The sequence below is a fragment of the Hordeum vulgare genome, chromosome 6H (assembly GCF_904849725.1).
Source record: "Hordeum vulgare subsp. vulgare chromosome 6H, MorexV3_pseudomolecules_assembly, whole genome shotgun sequence".
NCBI classification, from domain to species: domain Eukaryota; kingdom Viridiplantae; phylum Streptophyta; class Magnoliopsida; order Poales; family Poaceae; genus Hordeum; species Hordeum vulgare.
The window spans coordinates 362,317,047-362,341,578 of record NC_058523.1 but is presented as its reverse complement, the minus strand read 5'-3'; the positions used below and the strand labels follow the sequence as shown (position 1 = coordinate 362,341,578).

The 24,532-nt window shown below is 46.5% G+C and overlaps 1 protein-coding gene across 1 annotated transcript; it reads left to right on the top strand.

The window, feature by feature from the left end:
* The first annotated feature begins 771 nt into the window (after window positions 1-771).
* Window positions 772-3,179, top strand: LOC123401794. The gene is made up of 2 exons (XM_045095643.1): window positions 772-2,265; window positions 2,360-3,179. The coding sequence occupies exons 1-2, from the start codon at window positions 1,245-1,247 to the stop codon at window positions 2,833-2,835; spliced, it is 1,497 nt and encodes a 498-aa protein (XP_044951578.1). The 5' UTR covers window positions 772-1,244; the 3' UTR covers window positions 2,836-3,179.
* Window positions 3,180-24,532: the final 21,353 nt, after the last annotated feature.

Genomic DNA, 24,532 nt, shown 5'->3' with positions numbered 1-24,532 from the left:
AAAAACTATGTCAAAAAAATATGGCACTCAGATAATAATATGTCAAGTTGGTGGAACAATGTGGCAAGTACGGACCCAAAAAACATTGTCAAAACATATCGATATAGGAGCTAGTTTCGAAGATCTTATCGCTACAAAATCAGCTGTGAAAACAGATCAATGATCAAATTAACAACTTTAAAGATAAAATATTCTGAATGTCAAAGATAGAAGGAATATCGATGATGTCACATTCATGAGAGAGAGAAAGAGCAAAGTGATAGCATGTAGGAAATAAGTAGCTAGTTGTACTTTTTTTGGATACATATGGCATGTATTCTGCATGCCTTTCTGTTTTTGCTAGCAACTTTTGCTTGTCTACAGTAGCCGCCGCACAGGAGCAACAATATGCAGCGCCGCTACGTAGTTACGTTCTAAAAAAATACAAATTGCACTATTGGCCCACCCTTGCCAAGTGGGCTAGGTCCGTTACTCAGGAATAATGATCGAAGTGAAAAGTAAAATATGGGTTAAGATCTAATTTCTCGGCGGTGGTGGTGGGAGACGATAGAGAGGGGAAGAAAAATACACTAAGTTGATGCTTTTTGTCTCGTGTGTTGCAGAACGAATTCTCACATGTCCCTCGCCGGAGAAAAAGAGAGTAGATTCTGGGTCTGTTGGTTTTCAAATGCTCACACGGTTTTTTTTCATTTAGAAAATCTCCGTTGCTTGCTACTGCATTTATAGGTCGAAAGTACTTCGCACTCAACAGTTAAGAGGGTTTGCATTGCAACACAATGAAAAGCATTCACATATCACATCGACAACCCACCAGCTGCGTAACACACACCGTGTAGCACAGTCGTCGAAAGAAACAAAGGAAAAAGAAACAAACTCGTGTAGCGTGACGTGCCGATTCACCCGTTACAGATAGCTGAGGCTCTCCGCGCCTCCGTTGATCTGGTCAGCCGCTGAAAAAATGGCCCGTCACCGATCAACAAATGCACGCCGCTGTCGCGCGATTTAAAAGCCACCACCTTAAATTCAACTATTCCCTTGTTTTTGCTTGTTCCGTTGAGCCAGTCAGGCAAGTCAGCTTTCCTCCCCCGTCGGCCTCGCTACACATTCCACCAAACAACTCCGCACGCACACGCACAAGACAGAATCAACCCCTACCCGCAGCCCGAAACCCACGACAGAGCACCATCATGTCCATGTCCACCTCGCCGGCGCGGCTCCGCTCCCCCCAGTAGGACGACGTATACATGGCGCTATGGCTCAAGCTGCTCCTCGGCGTGGCCCTCCCCGCCGCAGCGCTGGTGGCGGCCGCGTGCTATGTCTACCGGCGGCGCCACATGCCGCGTAACGCGCCGCCGGAGCTACCGGTCGGTGCTCGTGGGGTAGGCAGCGCGGACCCGGCGGCGAGCCCCGGGCTGGCAAAACTCAACGCCAAGTACACCGCCAGCAGCGGCCGCGTGGGCGTCCGGTTCCAGCAGTTGCACCACCACCACCATGTCCGCGCAGACACCAGGCTCCGGGGACCGGGCGGTGGCGCGCAGCAGCAGGGCCCGTTCCAGTGGGGCGATCACCCGCGGCTGGTGATCGAGGCGGCGGAGCACGGGTGGGCGCAGTTCGTGTTTGCCGTGGCGCCGCCGAAGGCGAGGTCGGCGTCGTCGTCCCCGCTGTGGGGGCTCTGCCCGGTCTGCGACGCCGGGACCAGCCGCGACTTGTCTGAGGCCGCGTGGGAGGTCCCCGTGGGATCGTCCGAGCGGCTGCAGGCCGTGCGGCTCAATCCCGTAGCCGCGGCCACCGGCGCCGCCGCGTCCAGCAAGAAGTGGCTCCCGGGAAGCCTCTCGAGCCCCCTCCGCAACGACCAGGATCTGACAAGCAACAACGGGTTTTGCACCGCCAGGATGGGCATGCCGCTGCCGGGGCCGCCGATGAACGGTACGCCGTTCCCGCAGGACGCCTACATGGAGATCACCATCATATATCTGAACACACGGCGTCCGGAGTGGTCGGCGTCCCGGACGAGCAGGCGTGGGCACGACGGCTCCGGCGACAGCGAACGCAGCAAGCTCATCAGTTTTGCGCCGGACAACACCAACAGCCCGATTCAAGAAACCAGGGCAGCGAAAGATGACCAGGGAAACAAACAGAAGCACTTGGTCATGTCGCTGGGCCTCGCCGCCGGCGCTGGGTCCGCCGCATCTGCACGGCCGTCGTTAGCCGGAACGTACGCGTCGTCCATCGGCTTCCACTCCAACGGCGCCGTCTACCTCGACGGTAACAACCGCACTCCGTTACGGAATTCTTTGCGTTGCCGCGACAGTTCCGTGCCGTGCAAATCGTGAACTGGATCTGTTCGTTGATTATTCAGGGATGAAGCTGGCGTACGAGTCGGAGAAGTCAGCGTGGGCGGGGGTGGACAAGGTCGTGGGCTGCGGCTTCGAGCCGGCGAAGCGGAAGGTGTACTTCACGGTGGATGGGCAGCTCGTCCACGCGGTGAGCTGCAACGCCGACGCCTTCTCCAGCCCGCTGTACCCGGTGCTGGCCTCCAGCTTCGACGTGATGGCGCTGGTCAACCTCGGACAGAGCAAGTTCCGGTACGCGCCGGCCAACGCGCGGCGCTCGGCCAACCCGTGCTTCGTGCGGTCCGCGTCGCTGGGCGAGGGACGGAGCGGGTCCATGGGGCTCGACTTCGACGACAGCGGGGACCTGTTCTCCATGGGCCGCGTGGACTCCGGCTGGACGGAGGCCTCGCGGGTTAGCAGGAGCAGGAAGGAGAGCGGCGGCGGCACGACGGCGGCCGGCGACCTCGAACCCGAGTCTGACCTCTTCGAGATCTCATTGTGAGGAGACTGAGGCAGATAGCGACGGGTGGCTCATTGGTCAAGCAGGAGTTAATGGCGAATGGTGATGCCGATACTGACGCGTGGGTTAGGAGTTAGGACACTGCAGCTGCAGGTTTTCCCATGGCCGTCGTTGAATCCTCTTGCTGCTGTGATCTAGATGCCTTGAAAAGTTGGTAGATTCGAACGATTAGAAGTTTGTCTTATGTAGAATGAACTTACGTTCGTTCTTCCGTTTGTCCTTTTGAGGATGTAAATATGCTAGACTAGATGGAGATAGGTTCTGTAATTATAACTTCGAATAAAAGGAGCTGGAAAAGGTGCGGCCAAACGCCTTCCTTTGAATAAGAGAAATGCCACGAATTTGGTTCGCGCTGTTAAATGTAATATTGTGCAGTCCATGATACATACGGACTCATGTAATTTTATCTTTTTTATCTCTTGTTTCCTTCTCTTTCAAGTTGTATACCTAGGATCTCTCCTAACAAACCTGTACGCATATTGGGTTCGTACCCCTTGGTGAGGAAGCATAAGACTGTGTCCCGCATTGTTGCACATGGTATAGAGAGATATCTTCCTTCATTAATCTAGCTAGTCCACCTCCACCCAAAGTGCGCAGCCGCCATGTCTTTCTCCACCTCCACCCAAAGTGCGTAGCCGCCATGTCTTTCTCCACCTCCCACCAACCATTGCTCAGCGGCGGGGTCCCGAAGAAACTCTCCCGCACCAACTATGTTCTGTGGCGAACGCAGATTACGCCGCAGCTGAGGGGCGCCGTCGTCTACCACTACGTCGACGACACGGCACCCGAACCGGTCGAAGTCCTGGTCACCAAGGACACCGCCGGAAAGGAGATCTTTGAGCCGAATCCCCTTCATTCGACCTGGGTGAGGGAGGATCAGCAGGTCCATGTATACCTGCTCCAAAACCTCTCCAAGGAGGTGCTCGTCACGGTGACTACGATCACCACGGCGCGAGAACTCTAGGTGGCACTGGCGAGCATGTTCTCGTCACAATAACTCAACCGCGTCAACAACATCTGAACGGCGCTGATCAATGCGCAGAAGGGAAACCAATCGGTGGCCTCTTACTTCGCCGCCATGCGAGGTTTTGTTGATGAACTCGCAGCACCTGGCAAGGCCATCCAAGATGACGACCAAGATTACCAGCACCTGGTCTCCGCCTTGGAGGCTCACGTCACTCCGGTAACCCTCGACGAGCTTTTGCTATGCTTAGTAACTTTGATCAACGCATGGCACAGTACCACAGCTCCGACGGCGGATTCAAGTCGTGGGCCAACTCTGCTTCCAGGGGCCGCGACGACGGATCTCGCTCGCGTGGCTCCTCCCGTGGCAAGGGACGTCGTGGTGGCGGCGCTCCTCATGGCAACTCCAACGGACGCTGCGGTGGTGGTCCCAACAGATTTCGTCCGGACATGCCTCGCTGCCAGATCTGTGGCAAGCCTAGTCATACGGCGAAGGACTGTTGGTACCGCTACGACGAGGATGAAGACTCCTCGCAAGATGAAGACAATATGGCCGCGACGGCTTAAGGCTCCTATGGTGTCGACACAAATTGGTATGTCGATAGTGGCGCCACCAACCACATCACCAACGAACTCGAGAAGGTCACCATGAAGGAGAAATACCGCGGCAACGATCAAATCCACACTGCCAGTGGCGAAGGTATGGGTATACGTCACATTGGTCATTCAATGATTAATACCCCTAGTCGAAAAATTCACCTTAAAAGAATCTTGCATGTCCCTCGTGCCCACAAAAATCTTCTCTCCGTTCATAGAATTACCATTGATAATCATGTCTTTCTTGAATTTCATCCTTATTTCTTTTTGATCAAGGATCAGACAACGAATAAAATTCCCTATCGAGATAGATGTGTTCGAGGGCTCTACCCGTAGATTTCGGAGTTTAGAAGATTCAATAAGCAAGCTTGTGGTGCTATCAAGCTTTCGTCCACTCGATGGCACGATCGTTTAGTACATGCCTCTTTTTCTTTGGTTGAAAAGTTACTTAGGAAAAATAAGCTCCCGTTTGTTGGTGAGCGTAATGTTGAAACTATTTGTGATTCCTGTCAATGTGCTAAGAGTCATCACTTACCTTATCCCATATCTACTAGTGTTTCTACCAAGCCTCTACAATTAATTTTTTCTAATGTGTGGGGCCCTGCCCCCTCCTCTGTCGGTAGACACATGTACTATGTGAGCTTTATAGATGACTACAGCAAATTCTCGTGGATCTATCTTCTTAAGAAAAGATCTGATGTGTTTCAAGTATTTCAAAACTTTCAAGCACTCGTTGAAAGAAAGTATGACAGTAAGATTATAGCTGTCCAATCTGATTGGGGAGGGGAATATGAGAAGCTAAATTCCTTCATCCAAAATCTAGGCATATCTCATCATGTGTCCTCTCCACATGCTTACCAACAAAACGGGTCAGCCGAAAGCAAGCATAGGCATATAGTTGAAGTCAGTTTGGCTCTTCTAGCAAGTGCCTCCATGCCTCTCAAGTTTTGGGATGAGGCTTTTCTCACAGCCGTTCACATCATAAATATGTTACCTAGCCGTGTCATCCAAAATGAAACACCCATGGAACGCCTCCTCCATGTCAAACCCGACTACACGTCTCTCCATGTCTTTGGTTGTGCTTGTTGGCCAAATCTTCGCCCTTATAACAATCGCAAGCTCATGTTTCACTCAAAACAATGTGCTTTTCTTGGGTATAGTGCTCAACATAAACGGGTCAAATGTCTTGACATCTCTACTGGGTGTGTATACATCTCTCGAGATGTTGTCTTTGATTAGACCAAATTCCCCTTTGCAGATCTTCATCCTAATGCCGGTGCCCTCTTACGCAAAGAAATCCTACTTCTACCATCTCATATATCCGGCTACGATCAAAGGGGCATTGATAATTGTGATGATCATATGTTGACTAACCCTTCTAACAACCTTCATGAGCCTTGTGATGATGCAGAAAACAACAGTCAAAATAATAAAGGAAATGGCAAAGAAACTGACGTAGTAGGGCATTATTTCATGTGCCCCGGTCTAGGGAACACATCTTCCTCGGGAGTCGTCCCCGAACTGCAGTGCGGCGAATCTTCCTCACGATCCGCGCCTGTCGAGGCTAGGGGCGCAAGCGGCTCCATGCCGGCCATGCAACAGGCCCCGATGGGCTGTGGTGCCTTTGCTCATGCGCGCGAATCACCGCCTCCCAAGTGGCGGGCTGGTGCTAGCTCGAGCCGTGCGCGGCTGGCGGCCCAACCATGGGTGTACAAGCGGCGCGCTTCTCACCCGACCTATGGTGGGCCCAGAAAATCATTAAGCCATAATGATGCGCCCCGGCTTGGATCTTCTGTGGCCCAAACACCCCTCGCGCAACAACCGGCAGTCATAGAAGATCCGGCTCCGACGGCACCTGCATCAGCCGCAGCCGACAGATCTGGCGCGGTTGAAGGCTCCGCCTCAGGATCGGGAGAGGATCAGCCTGACCCGGGGCTGGGATCTTCTACACCGGCGATTTCTATGGAATCTCCGATGGTATCCACTCAGCATCGTACACGGCTACAACAAGGGGTAACTAAACTTGTTGACTACAAACATATTATCAAATATGGACTGGTGTGTTTGACAGGTGAACCAGGAGAACCCAACACTCTTGAAGAGGCTCTTGGTAAGGAAAGTTGGAGAAAAGCAATGCATGATGAACTCGTGGCACTCAACAAAAATGAGACATGGCATCTGGTTCCCCCACAACAAGGTAAAAATCTTATTGACTGTAAGTGGGTCTTCAGGATAAAAAGGAAAGTTGATGGAACCATTGATCGCTACATGGCCAGACTTGCTGCAAAAGGATTTAAACAACGGTATGGTATTGACTATGAGGACACGTTTAGTCCAGTTGTTAAAGCTGCCACCATTCGCCTTGTTTTGTCTATTGTTGTGTCCAGGGGGTGGAGTCTGCGACAGCTAGATGTGCAGAACGCGTTCCTACATGGTGTTCTGGAGGAAGAGGTTTACATGAAACAACCTCCTCGGTTTGAAAATCCACGTGCACCTTCTCATGTGTGCAAACTTGACAAAGCCCTGTATGGACTAAAACAGGCTCCAAGAGCATGGTATTCTCGTCTTAGTAAAAATATGCAAGTACTTGGCTTTATTCCTTCAAAGTGTGACACTTTGTTATTTATTTAAAACAAATCAAATACATCCCTATTTTTTCTCATATATGTTGATGATATCATTGTGACAAGGTCATCTGATGAAGCCATAACAGGACTGTTGAAGGATTTGAGTGCAGAATTTACTCTCAAGGACTTGGGGGATCTACACTACTTTCTTGGGATTGAGGTTAAACGGCACAAGGATGGTCTTCACCTCTCCCAAACTAAGTGTACAACAGATCTAGTAAAAAAGGCTGGATTGCAAAATTGTAAGCCGGTACCCACTCCTTTATCTAGCACAGAAAAACCATCTCTTGTTGAAGGAGAACTTCTGAACTGAGAAGACAGCACAAAATACAGAAGCTTAGTGGGTGCACTTCAGTATTTAACACTCACTAGACCTGACATATCATTTGTTGTTAACAAAGTTTGTTAGTTCCTTCACTCACCTACTACAGTTCATTTCACTGCTGCAAAACGTATAGTAAGATATGTGAAAAATACTTTGAGCATTGGTCTAAATTTCTGCAAGTCACCCTCTACACTTGTTAGTGCCTTTTTTTTGACTAAGAGTGGGCAGGATGTCTGGATGACAGACGTTTAACTGGTGGATTTGTAGTGTTCTTTGTGTTAGAAATATGCCCTAGAGGCAATAATAAATTGGTTATTATTATATTTCTTTATTCATGGTAGTCGTTTATTATCCATGCTGGAATTGTATTGATTGGAAACTCAAATACATGTGTGATACATAGACAACACACTGTCCCTAGTGAGCCTCTAGTTGACTAGCTCATTGATCAAAGCTAGTCAAGGTTTCCTGACCATAGACAAGTTTTATCACTTGATAACGGGGTCACATCATTAGGAGAATGATGTGATGGACAAGACCCAAACTATAAACGTAGCATATGATTGTGTCAGTTTATTGCTACTGTTTTTCTGCATGTCAATGTATCTCTTCCTATGACCATGATATCATGCAACTACCGAACACCGAAGGGATACCATGTGTGCATCAAACGTCACAACGTTACTGGGTGACTATAAAGGTGCTCTACAGGTATCTCCAAAGGTGTTTGTTGGGTTGGCATGGATCAAGACTGAGATTTGTCACTCCGTGTGACAGAGAGGTATCTCGGGGCCCACTCGGTAATACAACATCACAACAAGCCTTGCAAGCAATGTGACTAAGGAGTTAGTTACGGGATCTTGCATTACAGAACGAGTAAAGAGACTTGCCGGAACGAGATTGAACTAGGTATGGAGATACCCATGATCGAATCTCGAGCAAGTAACATACCGAAGGACAAAGGGAACAACATACGGGATTAAGTGAATCCTTGACATAGAGGTTCAACCGATAGAGATATTCATAAAATATGTAGGAGCCAATATGGACATCCAGGTCCCGCTATTGGTTATTGACGGGAGAATGTCTCAGGTCATGTCTGCATAGTTCTCGAACCCGCAGGGTCTGCACGCTTAAGGTTCGGTGACGTTTCGGTATAGTTGAGTTATAGGTGTTGGTGACCGAAGGTTGTTCGGAGTTCCGTATGAAATCCCGGACGTCACGAGGAGCTCCGAAATGGTCCGGAGGTAAAGATTGATATATAGGAAGTCCTGTTTTGGTCATCGAAATTTTTTCGGGCTCATCGGTAGTGTACCAGGAGTGTCGGGAACCATCGGTAGGGGTGTCACGCCCCAAGAGGCCTCATGGGCTGTGGGAAGAGATAAACCAGCCCCTAATAGGCTGGAATAAGTTCCCACTAAGGCCCATAAGGTTTGAGAAGGAAAAACACAAGGTGGAAAGAGTTTTCAAGTGGGAAGGAGGAATCCTACTCCAAATAGGATTGGAGTAGGACTCCTCCACTCTCCCTTGCACAAGGGAAGAAAGGGCTGCCGTAGGGAGCATCCCTCTCCCTCCTCTCCTCCTATATATACTAAGAATTTTGAGGGTTTTAGACACAACAGAAAACATCCACGTGATGTCCTCTCTCTCTAGATCTATTTCTCCTCTAGTTTCAACGGTGCTTAGGCGAAGCCCTGCTGGAATAGCACCACCACACCGCCGTGCTGGAGAACTCATCTACCTCTCCGCCCCTCTTGCTGGATCAAGAAGGTGGAGATCGTCATCGAGATGTACGTGTGCGGAACGCGGAGGTGACGTCCGTTCAGCACTTGATCGGGATGGATCATGGGACGGTTCGTGGGACGGACCGTGAAGACGTACCACTACATCAACCGCGTCTATTAACGCTTCCGCTTAGCGATCTACAAGGGTATGTGGATCCGATCTCCCTCTCGTAGATGATCATCACCATGATAGGTCTTCGTGTGCGTAGGAAATTTTTTGTTTCCCATGCAACGTTCCCCAACAGTGGCATCATGAGCTAGGTTCATGTGTAGATGATATCTCGAGTAGAACACAAAAGAGTTTGTGGGCGTTGATGTTCAATTTGCTGCCCTTCTTAGCCTTTTCTTGATTCGACGGTATTGTTGGATTGAAGCAGCCTGGACCAACCTTACGCGTACGCTTACGAGAGACCGGTTTCATCAACTAACATGCAACTTGTTGCATGAAGATGACTAGCGGGTGCCTGTTTCTTCAACTTTAGTTTAATCGGATTTGACCGAGGCGGTCCTTGGAGAAGGTTAAATAGAAATTTGCATATCACTGTTGTGGCTTTGCAAAGTAAGATGCGATCATACTAGATACCCATAGCAGCCACGTAAAACATGCAACAACAAATTAGAGGACGTCTAACTTGTTTTTGCAGGGTATGCATGTGATGTGATATGGCCAAAGACATGATGTGATATATTGGATGTATGAGATGATCATGTTGTAATAGTTAAATATCGACTTGCACGTCGATGCTACAGCAACCGGCAGGAGCCATAGGGTTGTCTTTAAACTAACGTTTGTGCTTGCAGATGCTTTTACTATATTGTTAGGTTGTAGCTTTAGTAGTAATAGCATAGATAGCACGACAACCTCGATGGCGGCACAATGATGGAGATCATGGTGTGGCGCCGGTGACGATGAAGATCATCCCGATGCTTTGGTGATGGAGATCAAGAAGCACAAGATCATGGCCATATCATGTCACTTATGATTTGCATGTGATGTTAATCCTTTTATGCACCTTATTTTGCTTAGAACGACGGTAGCATTATAAGGTGATCCCTCACTAAAATTTCAAGATAAAACTGTGTTCTCCCCAACTATGCACCGTTGCGACAGTTCGTCGTTTCGAGACACCACGTGATGATCGGGTGTGATAGACTCAACGTTCACATAGAACGGGTGCAAAACAGTTGCACACGCGGAACACTCGGGTTAAACTTGACGAGCCTAGCATGTACAGACATGGCCTCGGAATGCAAGAGACCGAAAGGTCGAGCATGAATCATATAGTTGATATGATCAACATGGAGATGTTCACCACTGAAACTATACTCAACTCACGTGATGATCGGACTTGAGTTAGTAGATTTGGATCATGCGTCACTCGAATGACTAGAGGGATGCCTATTTGAGTGGGAGTTGTTAGTAATATGATTAGCTAAACTCAATTATCATGAACATAGTCAAAAGGTATTTGCAAATTATGTTGTAGCTTGCGTTGTAGCTCTATTGTTTTTGATATGTTCCTAGAGAAAATTTAGTTGAAAGATGATAGTAGCAATTATGTGGACTGGATCCGTAAACTTAGGATTGTCCTCATTACTGCGCAGAAGGCTTATGTCCTTAATGCACCGCTCGGTGTGCTGAACCTCGAGCGTCGTTTGTGGATGTTGCGATCATCTGACATACACGTTTTTGATGACTACGTGATAGTTCAGTGCGTAATGCTTAACGGCTTAGAATTTAGGCACCGAAGACGTTTTGAATATCACAGAACATATGAGATGTTCCAAGAGATGAAATTAGGATTTCATGTTCGTGCCCTTGTTGAGGGGTATGAGACCTCCGACAAGATTCTTTGTCTACAAAGTAAGGGAGAAAAGCTCAATCATTGAGCATGTGCTCAGATTGTCTGAGTGCTACAATCGCTTGAATCGAGTGGGAGTTAATCTTCCAGATGAGATAGTGATGGTTCTCCAAAGTCACTTCCACCAAGCTACTAGAGCTTCGTGATGAACTATAACATATCAAGGATTCATATGATGATCCTTAAGCTATTCACGATGTTTGACATCGCAAAAGTAGAAATCAAATAGGAGCATCAATTGTTGATGGTTAGTAAAACCACTAGTTTCAAGAAGGGAAAGGGCAAGAAGGGATACTTCATGAAACGGCAAACCAGTTCCTGCTCTAGTGGAGAAACCCAAGGTTGAACCCAAACCCGAGACTAAGTGCTTCTATTATGAGGGGAACGGTCACTGAGGCGGAACTACCCTAGATACTTTGTAGATGAGAAGGCTGGCAAAGTCGACAAACGTATATTGGATATACCTCATATTGATGTGTACCTTACTAGTACTCCTAGTAGCACCATGGTATTAGATACCGGTTGAGTTGCTAAGTGTTAGTAACTCGAAATTATAGCTACGGATTAAATGGATACTAGCAAGGGTGAGGTGATGATGTGTGTTGGAAGTAATTCTAAGGTTGATGTGATCAAACATCGCACACTCCCTCTACCATCGGGATTAGTGTTAAACCTAAATAATTGTTATTTGGTGTTTGCATTGAGCATGAACATGATTAGATCGTGTTTATTGCAATACAAATATTCATTTAAAGAGAATAATGGTTATTCTATTTGCTTGAATAAATACCTTCAATGGTTTATTGAACCTCGATCATAGTGCTACAAATGTCCATAATATTGATGCTAAAAGATACAAAGTAGTAATGATAGTACCACTTACTTGTGGCACTACCGCTTGAGTCATGCTGGTATAAAATGCATGAAGAAGCTCCATGCTGATGGATCTTTGTACTCACTCATTTTTGAATCGTTTGAGACATGCAAACCATACCTATTGGTATAAACGCATGAAGAAACTCCATGCAGATGGATCGTTTGGACTCACTTGATTTTAAATCACTTGAGACATGCAAATCATACCACATGGGCAAGATGACTAAAGGCCTCGTTTTCTAGTGAGATGGAACTAGAAAGTAACTTATTGGAAGAAATACATTTGGATGTATGTAGTCCAATGAGTGCTGAGGCACGCAGTGTATATCGTTATGTTCTTACTTCAGAGATGATTTGAGTAGATACTAGTGTATTTGCTTGATGAAACACACGTCTGAATTATTTAAAGGTTCAAGTAGTTACAGAGTGAAGTTCAAGATCGTCGTGACAAGAGGGTAACATGTCTACGATATGATCATAGAGATGAATATCTGAGTTGCGAATTTGGTACACAATTAAGACAAATGTGAAAATTGTTTCACATCTCATGCCACCTAGAACACCATAGTGTGATGGTGTGTCCGAACGTCATAGCCGCGCCCTATTTGATATGGTGCATACTATGATGTCTCTTATTGAATTACCACTATCGTTTATGGGTTATGCATTAGAGACAACCGTATTCACTTTAAATAGGGCACCACGTATTTCCGTTGAGATGACACCATATGAACTATGATTTGGAGAAACCTAAGATGTCATTTCTTAAAAGTTTGGGGCTGCGATGCTTATGTGGAAAAGTTTCAGCATGATAAGCTCGAACCCAAAGCGGATAAATGCATCTTCATAGGACACCCAAAATAGTTTGGTATACCTCCTATCTCAGATCTGGAAGCAAAGTGTTTGTTTCTAGAAACGGGTCCTTTCTCGAGGAAAAGTTTATATCTAAAGAATTGAGTGGGAGGGTGGTGGAACTTGATGAGATTATTGTACCGTCACTTCAACCATTGTGTAGCAGGGCACAGAAAGTTGTTCATGTGGCGCCTACGCCAATTGAAGTGGAAACTGACGATAGTGATCATTAAGCTTCGGATCAAGTTCTACAAACCTCATAGGTCGACAAGGTCGCGTACTGCTACAGAGTGGTACGGTAACCCTGTCTTGGAGGTGATGTTGTTGAACAATAATGATCCTACGAGCTATGGAGAAGCGATGGTGGGCCAGGATTCCAGCAAATAGTTGGAGGCCATGAAATCCGAGAGAGGATCCATGTATGAAAACAAAGTGTAGACTTTGGAAGAACTACTTGATGGTCGTAAGACTATTAAGTATAGATGGATCTTTAAAAGAAAGACAGACGATGATGGTGAAAAGTCACCATTAAGAAAGCTCGACTTGTAGCAAAGATGTTTCCGACAAGTTCAAGGAGTTGACTATGATGAGACTTTGTCACTCGTAGTGATGCTAAAAGTCTGTTGGAATTATGTTAGCAGTTGCTGCATTATTTATGAAATGTTGCACATAGGATGTCAAAACATTGTTTCCTCGACGGTTTCCTTGAGGAAAGGTTGTATATGATACAACCAGGAGGTATTGTCGATCCTAAGGATGCTAACAAGTACGCAAGCTCCAACGATGCTTCTATGGACTGGTGCAACCATCTTGGAGTTGGAATATACGCTTTGATGAGATGATCAAAGCTTTTGGGTTTATACAAGGTTTATGAGAAACTTGTATTTCCAAAGAAGTGAGTGGGAGCACAATAGAATTTCTGATAAGTATATGTGGTAGACATATTCTTGATCGGAAATAATGTAGCATTTCTAAAAATCATAAAGGGTTGTTTGAAAGGTCTTTTTCAAAGGAAAACCTGGATTAAGCTACTTGAACATTGTGCATCAAGATCTATGGCGATAGATCAAGACGCGTAATAAGAACTTTCAACGAAATGCATGCCCTAACAAGTTTTGAAAGAGTTCAAAATAGATCGACAAAGAAGGAGTTCTTGGCTGTGTTGTAAGGTGTGAATTTGAGTTAGACTCAAAGCTCGACCACGGTAGAACAAAGAGAAAGGACGAAGGTCATCCCCTATGCATTAGCCGTAGGCTCTATAGTATGCTATACCGTGTACCGCACCTGATCTGTGCCTTGCCATGAATCTGTCAAGTGTTACAGAAGTGATCCAGGAATGGATTACTGGACAACGTTCAAAATCTACCCTTAGTAATTAGTGGACTAAGGAATTTTTCTCAATTATGGAGGTGATTAAAGAGTTCGTTGTAAAGAGTTACGTTGATGCAAGCTTTTACACTAATCCGAATAATTATGAGTAGTAAAATCGGATTCGTATAGTGGAGCAGTCATTTGGAATAGTTCCAAATGGTGCATGGTAGAAGCATCTATAGGATGACATAGAGATTTGTAAAGCACACACGGATCTGAAAGGTTCAGACCCATTGACTAAAAACCTCTCTCACAAGCAAGATCTGATCAAACCCCATAACTGTATGGGTGTTAGGTTCATTACAATCACATAGTGATGTGAACTAGATTATTGACTCTAGTGCAAGTGGGAGACTGTTGGAAATATGCCCTAGAGGCAATAATAAATTGGTTATTATTGTATTTATTTATTCATGATAATCGTTTATTATCCATGTTGGAATTGTATTGATTGGAAACTCAAATACATGTGTGGATACATAGACAACACACTGTCCCTAGTGAGCCTCTAGTTGACTAGCTCGTTGATCAAAGATAGTCAAGTTTTCCTGACCATAGACAAGTGTTGTCACTTGATAATGGGATCACATCATTAGGGGAATGATGTGATGGACAAGACCCAAATTATAAACATAGCATATGATCGTGTCAGTTTATTGCTACTGTTTTTATGCAGGTCAATGTATCTGTTCCTATGACCATGAGATCATGCAACTCCCGGACACCGGAGGAATACCTTGTGTGTATCAAACGTCGCAACGTTATTGCGTGACTATAAAGGTTCTCTATAGGTATCTCCAAAGGTGTCTGTTGGGTTGGCATGGATCAAGACTAGGATTTGTCACTCCGTGTGACAGAGAGGTATCTCGGGGCCAACTCGGTAATACAACATCACAACAAGCCTTGCAAGCAATGTGACTAAGGAGTTAGTTACGGGATCTTGTATTACGGAACGAGTAAAGAGACTTGCCGGTAACGAGATTGAACTAGGTATGGAGATACCGACGATCGAATCTCGGGCAAGTAACATACCGAAGGACAAAGGGAACAACATACGGGATTAACTGAATCCTTGACATAGAGGTTCAACCGATAGAGATCTTCGTAGAATATGTAGGAGACAATATGGACATCCAGGTCCCGCTATTGGTTATTGACCGCAGAATGTCTTAGGTCATGTCTGCATAGTTCTCGAAACCGCAGGGTCTGCACACTTAAGGTTTGTTGACGTTTCAGTATAGTTGAGTTATAGGTGTTGGTGATCGAAGGTTGTTCATAGTCTCGGATGAGATCCCGGACGTCACGAGGAGCTCCAAAATGGTGCGGAGGTAAAGATTGATATATAGGAAGTCCTGTTTTGGTCACCGAATTTTTTTTGGGCTCATCGATAGTGTACGAGGAGTGCCGGGAGGGGTGCCGCGGACCATCGGGAGGGGTGTCACGCCCCAAGAGGTCTCATGGGCTTTGTAAAGAGATAAACCAGCCCCTAGTGGGCTGGAATAAGTTCCCACTAAGGTCCATAAGGTTTGAGAAGGAAAAACACAAGGTGGAAAGTGTTTCCAAGTGGGAAGGAGGAATCCTACTCCCAATAGGATTGACGTAGGACTCCTCCTCTCTCCCTTGCGCAAGGGAAGAAAGGGCTGCCCTAGGGCGCAGCCCTCTCCCTCCTCTCCTCCTATATGTACTAAGGGTTTTGACGGTTTTAGACACAACAGAAAACAACCACGTGCTGCCCTCTCTATCTCTAGATCTGTTTCTCCTCTAGTTTTAGCGGTGCTTAGGCGAAGCCCTGCTGGAATAGCACCACCACCACCACCACCACACCGCCGTTCTGTAGAGCTCATCTACCTCTCCGCCCCCTCTTGCTGGATCAAGAAGGTGGAGATCGTCATCGAGCTGTACGTGTGCGGAACGCGGAGGTGCCGTCCGTTCGACACTTGATCGGGACGGATCGTGGGACGGTTCGTGGGACGGATCGTGAAGATGTACCACTACATCACCCGCGTTTATTAACACTTCCGCTTAGCGATCTAAAAGGGTATCTAGATTCGATCTCCCTCTCATAGATGATCATCACCATGATAGGTCTTCATGTGCGTAGGAATTTTTTTATTTCCCATGCAACGTTGCCCAACACTTTGGACATAATTTGATATCTTGGTGTGCAAGTAAGCAAACCACTGTTTCCAGGTCTAGCACAGAAGAAGAATACAAGGCATTGGCCAATGCAACAGCTGAAATCATATGGGTGCAGTCAATTTTGAAGGAACTAGGCATGAGAAGCACTAAAGATCCATGCTTATGGAGTGATAATTTAGGTGCTACCTATCTATCAACAAATCCAGTTTTTCATGCTAGAACCAAACACATTGAGATATATTTCCATTTTGCCTGAGAAAGAGTTGCAAATAAACTCTTGGATATTCGGTTCATTCACTCAAAAGACCAGGTTGCATATGGTTTTACCAAGGCTCTACCTACAAGAAATTTTGAAGACTTCAAGCCTAATCTCAACCTAATGAAGTTGTGATTAAGGGAGGGTGTTAAACATAATATTTTGTGCAGTCCATGATGCATACGACAAGGAGGATCTTTACCCAACCAAAGGAGGAGTAATTAGACAGGATAGAGACTCATGTAATCTTTATCTTTCTTATCTCTTCTTTCCTTCTCCTCCAAGTTGTATCCCTAGGATCTCTCCTAACAAACCTGTATGCATAATGGGCTCGCACCCCATCTATTTAACACGCAACATGTCGGCCAAGAAGGCTAAGACGTTTCTCACATTGTCGCACACGCGCTTGTCAAACGAGAGAGCCAATTCTGCTTGACCGCGAAAGGAGAATTCTAAAGTGGTGCCCCAGGAACAGATGTTCTCTCCTTCCTTTTATATCAGACCTTTTGGGAGTTGATAAAAAAATCATGATGATGACCCGAGATTTCGAAGATGGTAAACTAGACATCCATATACTAAATTTCGCGTTGATTATTTTGATTCCTACAGAACCTAATGCCAAGGACATGAATAATTTTAGGCTTCTCAGCCTGAGCAACTATTTGGTGAAGTTTTTTACCAAAGCTATGATTAATAGATTCTCTCTTATTAGCAGTAAAATGATTTCTCCTAATCATACAACATTTATCAAGGGCAGATATATTCTTGAATGTGTTATTCTAGCCGACGAAGTTATTCACGAGGTTAAAAAATCTAAATCTCCTCGAATAGTGCTTAAACTAGATTGCGAGAAGGCGTATGACAAAGCGAGTTGAGACTTCCTTTTCGAGATGTTGGAATCTAGGGGATTTGAAGGAAAATGGATCTGTTGAACTAAAACTACCTTGTTACAAAGCACTTTTAGTGTTCGGATCAATGATATAATAGACATTATTTCATGGGTGGGAAGGGTCTCAAACAAGGAGACCCCTTCTCACCCCAACCCCCTTCTTTTCAATTTAGTGATGGATGTCTTTTCTAAGATGCTAGTTAAAGCCTCTAAACACGGCCTGATCTCGGGCCTCCTCCCTCAGGTGATCCCTTGTTACGTCCTCGATTTGATCGTACGCTAATCATACACGCAAATGCGTACGACCAAGCTCAAGGACTCACGTGAAGATATCACAACAGAGCTTAAGACACAAATAAAACATACAAGCTTCATATTACAAGTCACGGGCCTCGAGGGCTAGAATACGGAAGCTCGGTAAACATACGAGTCAGCGGAAGCAACAAATATCTGAGTATAGACATAAAACATGAGGTGCCTTAGAGAAGGCTAGCACAAAGATACAACGATCGAACGAGGTGAGGCCTCCTGCCTGGGAACCACCTAATTACTCCTGGTCGTCAGCGGCCTTCACGTAGTAGTAGGCACCGTCGGGCTAGCACTAATCGTCGGCGGAATACGCCATGTCCTGGGCTCCATCACCTGGTCGCAGTAATGTATCAAGGGGAAAAGGGGGAGCAAAGCAACGGTGAGTACTCATCCAAAGTACTCGCAAGACTGACATTAGAACTATGCTAAGTATGCATCAGTATCAAGGGAAGGGGTTTTATGTGGACTGACCGTTATTCAGCCCACTAGCTCAACTAAGCGGTAGTACTGTCCAGGTGGGTGGTACTTCCGCTTGCACGGAAGTACCGTCCAACACACGCGACATGTCACAGCCAGAGGGGCGGTAGTTCCGCCAGAGTGGTACTACCGCTCCCCCCAAAGCGGTACTTCCTCGTAGTTTTGTCGAAGGGGAATAAGGAAGCCAGAAGAAATATTTAAGCGGAAGTGGGAACGGTAGGGGAGGGAGGCAGTGCCGCCAGAGCTGTAGTACCGCTCCCCCCAAAGCGGTACTTCCTCATAGTTTTGTCGAAGGGGAATAAGGAAGCCAGAAGAAATATTTAAGCGGGAGTGGGAACAGTAGGGGAGGGAGGCAGTGCCGTTGGAGCGGTACTACCGCTCCCCTAGAGTGGTACTTCCGCTCGAAAATTAAAAAAGCTCCCTCGGATGCCAGAAGAAAATAATAAGTGGAAGAGGGACTGACACTAGTGGACGACAATACCGCTAGAGTGGTACTACCGCTCCATAGAGCGGTACTTTCGCTTATGCTACTTCTGGGCACTTTTAGGAAAGTTGTGTTGCACAGGAAACAGATGGGGTGCAAGTGTGTGAGAGTTTGTTCCACCCAACCTTTCCAAACGTGGATCCCCTCTTGATAGTACGGGATTACCTATGACGCAAGCCCACCAACCCTAAATCGATAGCTAAGCATCGTCTTCACTTTCACTCACTGAGGGGGAAATAACCGTCTTGTGTCACCTGATAATTCTCTGAAAGCTTAATGCACACGATTAGTCCACAAGGGGTATCGTCATCAACCACCAAAACTACTTGGGATAAATTGTGCTCTTACAACAACATCACAAGATATGAACACATTATAATCAAACCAATACTTACCAAACTTCTCTTTCATATCAAACATGGGAGCCATGAACTCCTTCCCAACAACACATGCCTCCAACAAGCGTGTATGCACCATGAAAACACACTTGAAGTACAGATGGAAGTGGGACATTTTGTGAGATAAAAATCAATGTGACATTGTAGAAAGTTTTCAAAAGACTATCAACGGTGTCTAACTTATCCCATTCTTCGTGCCGAGGGGGGGGGGGGCTCTGGAGGGGAGGGAAGACTCGTAGATCATTGTGGTGGGCTGCTGGATGTCGTCCTACCTCCCCATTTCACACATAGTCGGCCCGGGGCGGGTTAATTTCGGGCTAGAATTCAAAGCCCGCGCCCGGCCCGAAAATGTCGTATTGTGTGTAATTTAGGCCCAAGCCCGGCCCGGAGTCTAAGCCAGACCCGACCGAGGCCGAGTTTTTTGGCCGGATTGCCCATGCGCACATTTAGTCGCAAGTCACAATGGATAGTTCCACCAAGAAAATAAATTGGAGTTTGGCTGAGAGCATCTACAACCGGACGCCTCAAACGACCTCTCATGCGTCCACGAGCGCGTCCTGTTAATGAGCGGACATGAGAGAGGGGCAAAAGTGATCCAACCGGACCCCTCATATCATCCTTATACGACCGGACTGTGCAAACTCTCATATTGAGGACAAATATAGGAAGAATATGGGGACTAGCGGATGTGCCCGGACGCGCCCAGTCGATCCGCCACGTACGACACGACCCTATTCCGGATCACCTTTTCTTTTTTTATATTCATTTTTTTCTCTTTATCTTCATCAATAACATATAGGTGATCATACATATGAGAGGAAAAATAAGAAATGTAGCTGCACGAACGGGCATATAAAGGATAGATAAAGGACACTCTTCGTACACGTTTTAGAGGATCATATTTGATAAGTTCGGCTAGGCTGTAGATGCTGTAAGCGCCAGGCCAAACAAGCAGTATTCCCAACGGGACCACGCATTCTAGAGAAATGCTGTGGAGAGAAATAGAACCATGTGGCACAGGAACCACCAAGCCAAACGAACGCCAAACGGACGCAACGGAAAGCATCGGAATAGTTTCCGCAAGTTGTGCCATTTGGCTCCTCCGCTGCGCAAGAATCCCATGGATAAAAGCCTGGCTACGAGATAAGATATGCCGTCTTTGACACAGCTGCCGAATGACGCTATCCTGGAGAAAAGGTACACAAGTCGGAGAGCACAGCCGGACTGGAGAAGTGACAATCGGCTGCCGCCAGTTTCTTCAGGATTACGAGATAAACAATGGCAGAAAAACACAGCCATTGCCGTCCCAGGCGTCACCGGAGCCCCGGTGGGGTCCTATGGCCGAAGGATAACCCAAATCTTAACAAACATCCAACGTGTGTCCCTCTCTTCTTACCCTCGAGGCCCAGGCGATATGTAGAGTTCCGAATATGCAATTGCACAGTGGTGTCATTTTTGTATTCCGCGTCACCTAACATCAATCGTGTGCCATTCATGGGTGTTGCATTCTGTCCGCTCGGCCGCCTGTGGAATATAGCCGTCCGCTTGAATATATGTAGCCTGGACGACTTGTAGAAAGCGAGATCTGAGATCTAGGCCAATTAGGTTCCACTTGTATTCTGTTGTGTGAGATCAGCTTGGGTGGCGGGATCATGATGTACATGTTTCACCAACGACATGATCTTGTTACTATTCTATTCCCCCATAAATGATAAAAGTCAGAGAATCACCTTCCCGTGAGAGCGATCCTTCTTGGGTCGAGCACTCGCGGACTCCTTATTGCCGCACCCAAAGAATCTCGAAATTCTTCTGCATCCAGAAATACCGACGGTGGTGTGTCTATCTCTACTGTTTGTTGCCAAAGGCACAACCTCACAATGGATGTTATCCTGCTGAATGACAAACACTCTTTACACGGATACAGTGTTTTAGGTTGTGCATCCCCTGTTTTAATTTTGTTTGGGTGGAATCCTCCCCTCCCCTGTTTTGATATTATGTTTTGTCAAAGCTCGCTTTACCTAGAAGCTCAAATTTAATAACTTAGAAATCCAGCAATGTACATGGACTAGAGAGAGATGTTGGAACTGCTCAGATAGACAAAGCTACTATTTCATAGCACTAGGTCGGCATTTCTTTTACTCGGTCGTTTTGAACATTGACAAGTACTTTCTGTTTCTAAATTTTGGCAAATCTACTATATCAAAATAGGAGCTCCTCGCTAGATGATTTTTCTTGACATGCAGCCCCTCCACATCATCGCTCCAATCAGATCACTAATTTTGCACATGCAGAACACCACGTCAAGCCATGTCATGAAGTGTTTCCACGGTGAAATTACAGCTTCCTTTCCCCTTCCAAGATTACTGGATCGCACTAGATTTGCTCCGAAATCCAATAGTCAGCCGCGTCATTTATGATCCCAGTGAATGTTAGCGGTCTATCGTTTTACTAATACCCTCACGCTACCCGTAATGGAAGTAACATATGTAGTAACATAAATGTCACCTAAGAGAAAATATGATGTGTAATTAATTAATGAGAATTTTTTTTTTGAGTAACTTAGCATGTTACTCATACTAGAAGTAACATAGGGGATATCAATGCAAGATGAGTCTATAGGTTAATACTAGTACAAATGCCTGTGCGTTGCACCGGGCTAGAAAAAAGTGCAAAACCTACTTGTTTTATCATTATGCGGCATTAATTTTAATAAATGTCAATTATAATGTTAAATGTAAGACATCTATTTTTGAACGGAAGGATTTTCTTTTAAAGTTTTAAAATATAATGTAATGCTTACATAAAAATTGGATTACTTTTTAGTAATAATTATCAATTTTATTGAGTGGTAATAATGTTTTGTTTTTTGAAAAAAGACCACCAGCCAATCTTTTCCTTTCTAGAGTACACAGTACCGCAATCTAATCCTACTTTCCCTCTCAACCTACTCACGGGCCGGTGGGGCGGCCTGGCAGGCCGGGGCTGCGAGCTGGGCTGGCGAAGGGAGGAGCTCCATTGGGCCGGCCCACCTTGCGGTCAACGCGGTAGGATCCCGATCTGAAGCGGTCGCGCTCGGGACGACGGGAGCCAGGGCGATGCGCGGCGAGCGGGGAAGCGTCGGCGCCCAGCACGGCTCCGGTGGCCGTCAACGAGGCGGGCAGGACCGGTTGAGGACGCGCGGATGGGGTCCTCCGACCCGGACCCGGCGAGATCCAGCTCGCGATGGGGCCGACGGGGCTCCACAGGAGGCGAGCTCGGGGCGGTCGATCTGCCGACGGAATCCGGCCGATGGCGGCGCGGCAAGACGACGAGCTCGGAAGCTCGGCTGGGCGCGAGAGGCGCGGGATCCGACGACTCCCGGCGGCGGGGCTCCGGCTGGCGGGGGAGGTGGAGGAGCGAGGATGGACGCCACGACCCAGATGATGAAGTGTTTTTTCCACTTATTATAGGACTGCTGGTTGATTTCGAAGAAACAGAGGTTTTTTTTTGCAAAAATGCCAGCGACGGACGACAGAAGCGCTCCGCGCTTTATTATTAGGGAAGAAATAAAAGGCTCTATGTTACTATCCATTTGTGAAGGTAGTAACTTAGACTAGTAACATATGTATGGTACTCCACGTTGTGAGTAGTCTCGTGACCCAACCGTTTCATCCTCCCATAAGTACATCATGCAGCCATCAAACCAACAAGGCAGTGGAGCGGTCGGCCGTTTGTTCGCCACCGTCCATAGTCTAGTTTATAGAGAACATTCCATGCGACTTCCTCATATATGATCAACATCGAGGCACTTCCCTTCCAATATTCTGTGTACCGCAGGTCACGTTGGCGAACTTCTAATCAGGCTTCTACGAGATCTTATGTCAATTCTCTAACTTTCCCTCAGGTAATTCATCTCTGGTTGCTACTCGCTTCTGAATCCATTGTGTGGTTGCATGTCCTTCATATCGTGGTTCCTCGCTATGGAGACCAACATTGACAACTCCTATGGTACTTTAGTTTTTTTCGAAAAGGAGGAACAGAATCCCGGCCTCTTCATCAATTGATGCATATGCAGCCATATTATTAAACAAAGTATAAGATCAGAGTCTTAGATCCACAATACGCTCACAAGTTGAGCATTAAAACAAGTGCGCAATAAATGAAAACTACCACAACCGACGCAACCAAATGTAGACTCCGATGCCTATGCACCTAGTCTATTATTAGCTGGTCATCCAATTCGGCTGAAGATAGTCCGTGCGATCGTCTTGCACTGGTTGCACCCAATAACCATAAGCTCTTTGGAGTCATGAGTGAGTAACGACCACGTACAGATCCAAACCGTGGCTCTGTAGATAACCTGTACAAAATTATTGAAGTTCTTGTCATTAAAAATCATATCATTTATAGCGTTTCATATAGCCCAAAATAAAGCACTTATTCCAATCTGCATATGATTCGCGATAGTTACGTCTACTCCATTGAGCCACGACCCAAAAAGCGTATTAATGCCCGTTGATGGATTAATGTTGAAGGCTATATGAACAGTGCATCATAATAGTTTTTGCTAGTGGAGAATGGAGAAAGAGGTGTCTTATTATTTTATTTTGATCACAATAACAACATCTAGATCTGCCAACCCATCTTCGTTTTATCAAATTATCTTTGGTTAGTACTATTTTCTTGTGTACTAACTACATGAGTTTTTTTAAATTCTAAGCGGCACTTTAATCTTTCAAATATGTAATGATCTCGAAAGAGGCCCAAAGTTAATTAGATCTGCGTATATCGACTTCAGTTAAAAAAATACAATTCATAGCTAGTTTCCAGTGAATATTGTATCGCTGAAAGAGTTGAACATTCGTCCATCGTGTGACTAAGTGCAGCCAGAAATTCCAGCGTTCTTCCACTAGAGATCACCTAAATTGGACATATCATAGGAGTGGCCTACAACACAACCGACCAAAGACAGAGCCTGCTGAGAGCAGCCTCCGTTCACTCCACAAGGGCGTGTTTGGTAGCCTACACGGAGAGTGTATAAGTCCAAAAGTTCCCTCCCCGACCACTTTTCATTGTTTGGTAGGGTGTATGGGTTGAGGAGAGCATGCATCAACTAATGCAAAAAAGGGCCTCAACATAGCTGATCCCAGCACCCCCGCGGAGGCGAGCTGAGGAGAGCTATGCTGAGCCCATGCACCCTCGCCTCGCCTCGCCCTCGCCCTCCCGTGCCCCTCCCGAGCCCCGCCGCGCCCCGCCCGAGCTCCGGCGGCCTCGCCCGAGCCCCGCCGCGACTTGTCCGAGTTGCGCGGTGCCCCTCCCGAGCCCCGCTGCGCCTCGTCCCGAGATCCGGCGTTCCTTCACCTCCCTCCTCTTCCTCCCTCGCGGTGCACCTCTTCCTCCTCCCTCTTCCTACCTAACATAGTCTCATCCAAACATGTCTCAACACATACATGACCACCAAACAACTTAAGATGTATGTATTCATCATGTC

Excerpts from the sequence above, each read along its gene's own strand:
- LOC123401794 (XM_045095643.1), top strand. The coding sequence starts at position 1,245 with ATGGCGCTATGGCTCAAGCTGCTCCTCGGCGTGGCCCTCCCCGCCGCA. Across the intron at positions 2,266-2,359 it reads CGGCGCCGTCTACCTCGACG|GGATGAAGCTGGCGTACGAG; the intron begins GTAACAACCGCA and ends TTGATTATTCAG.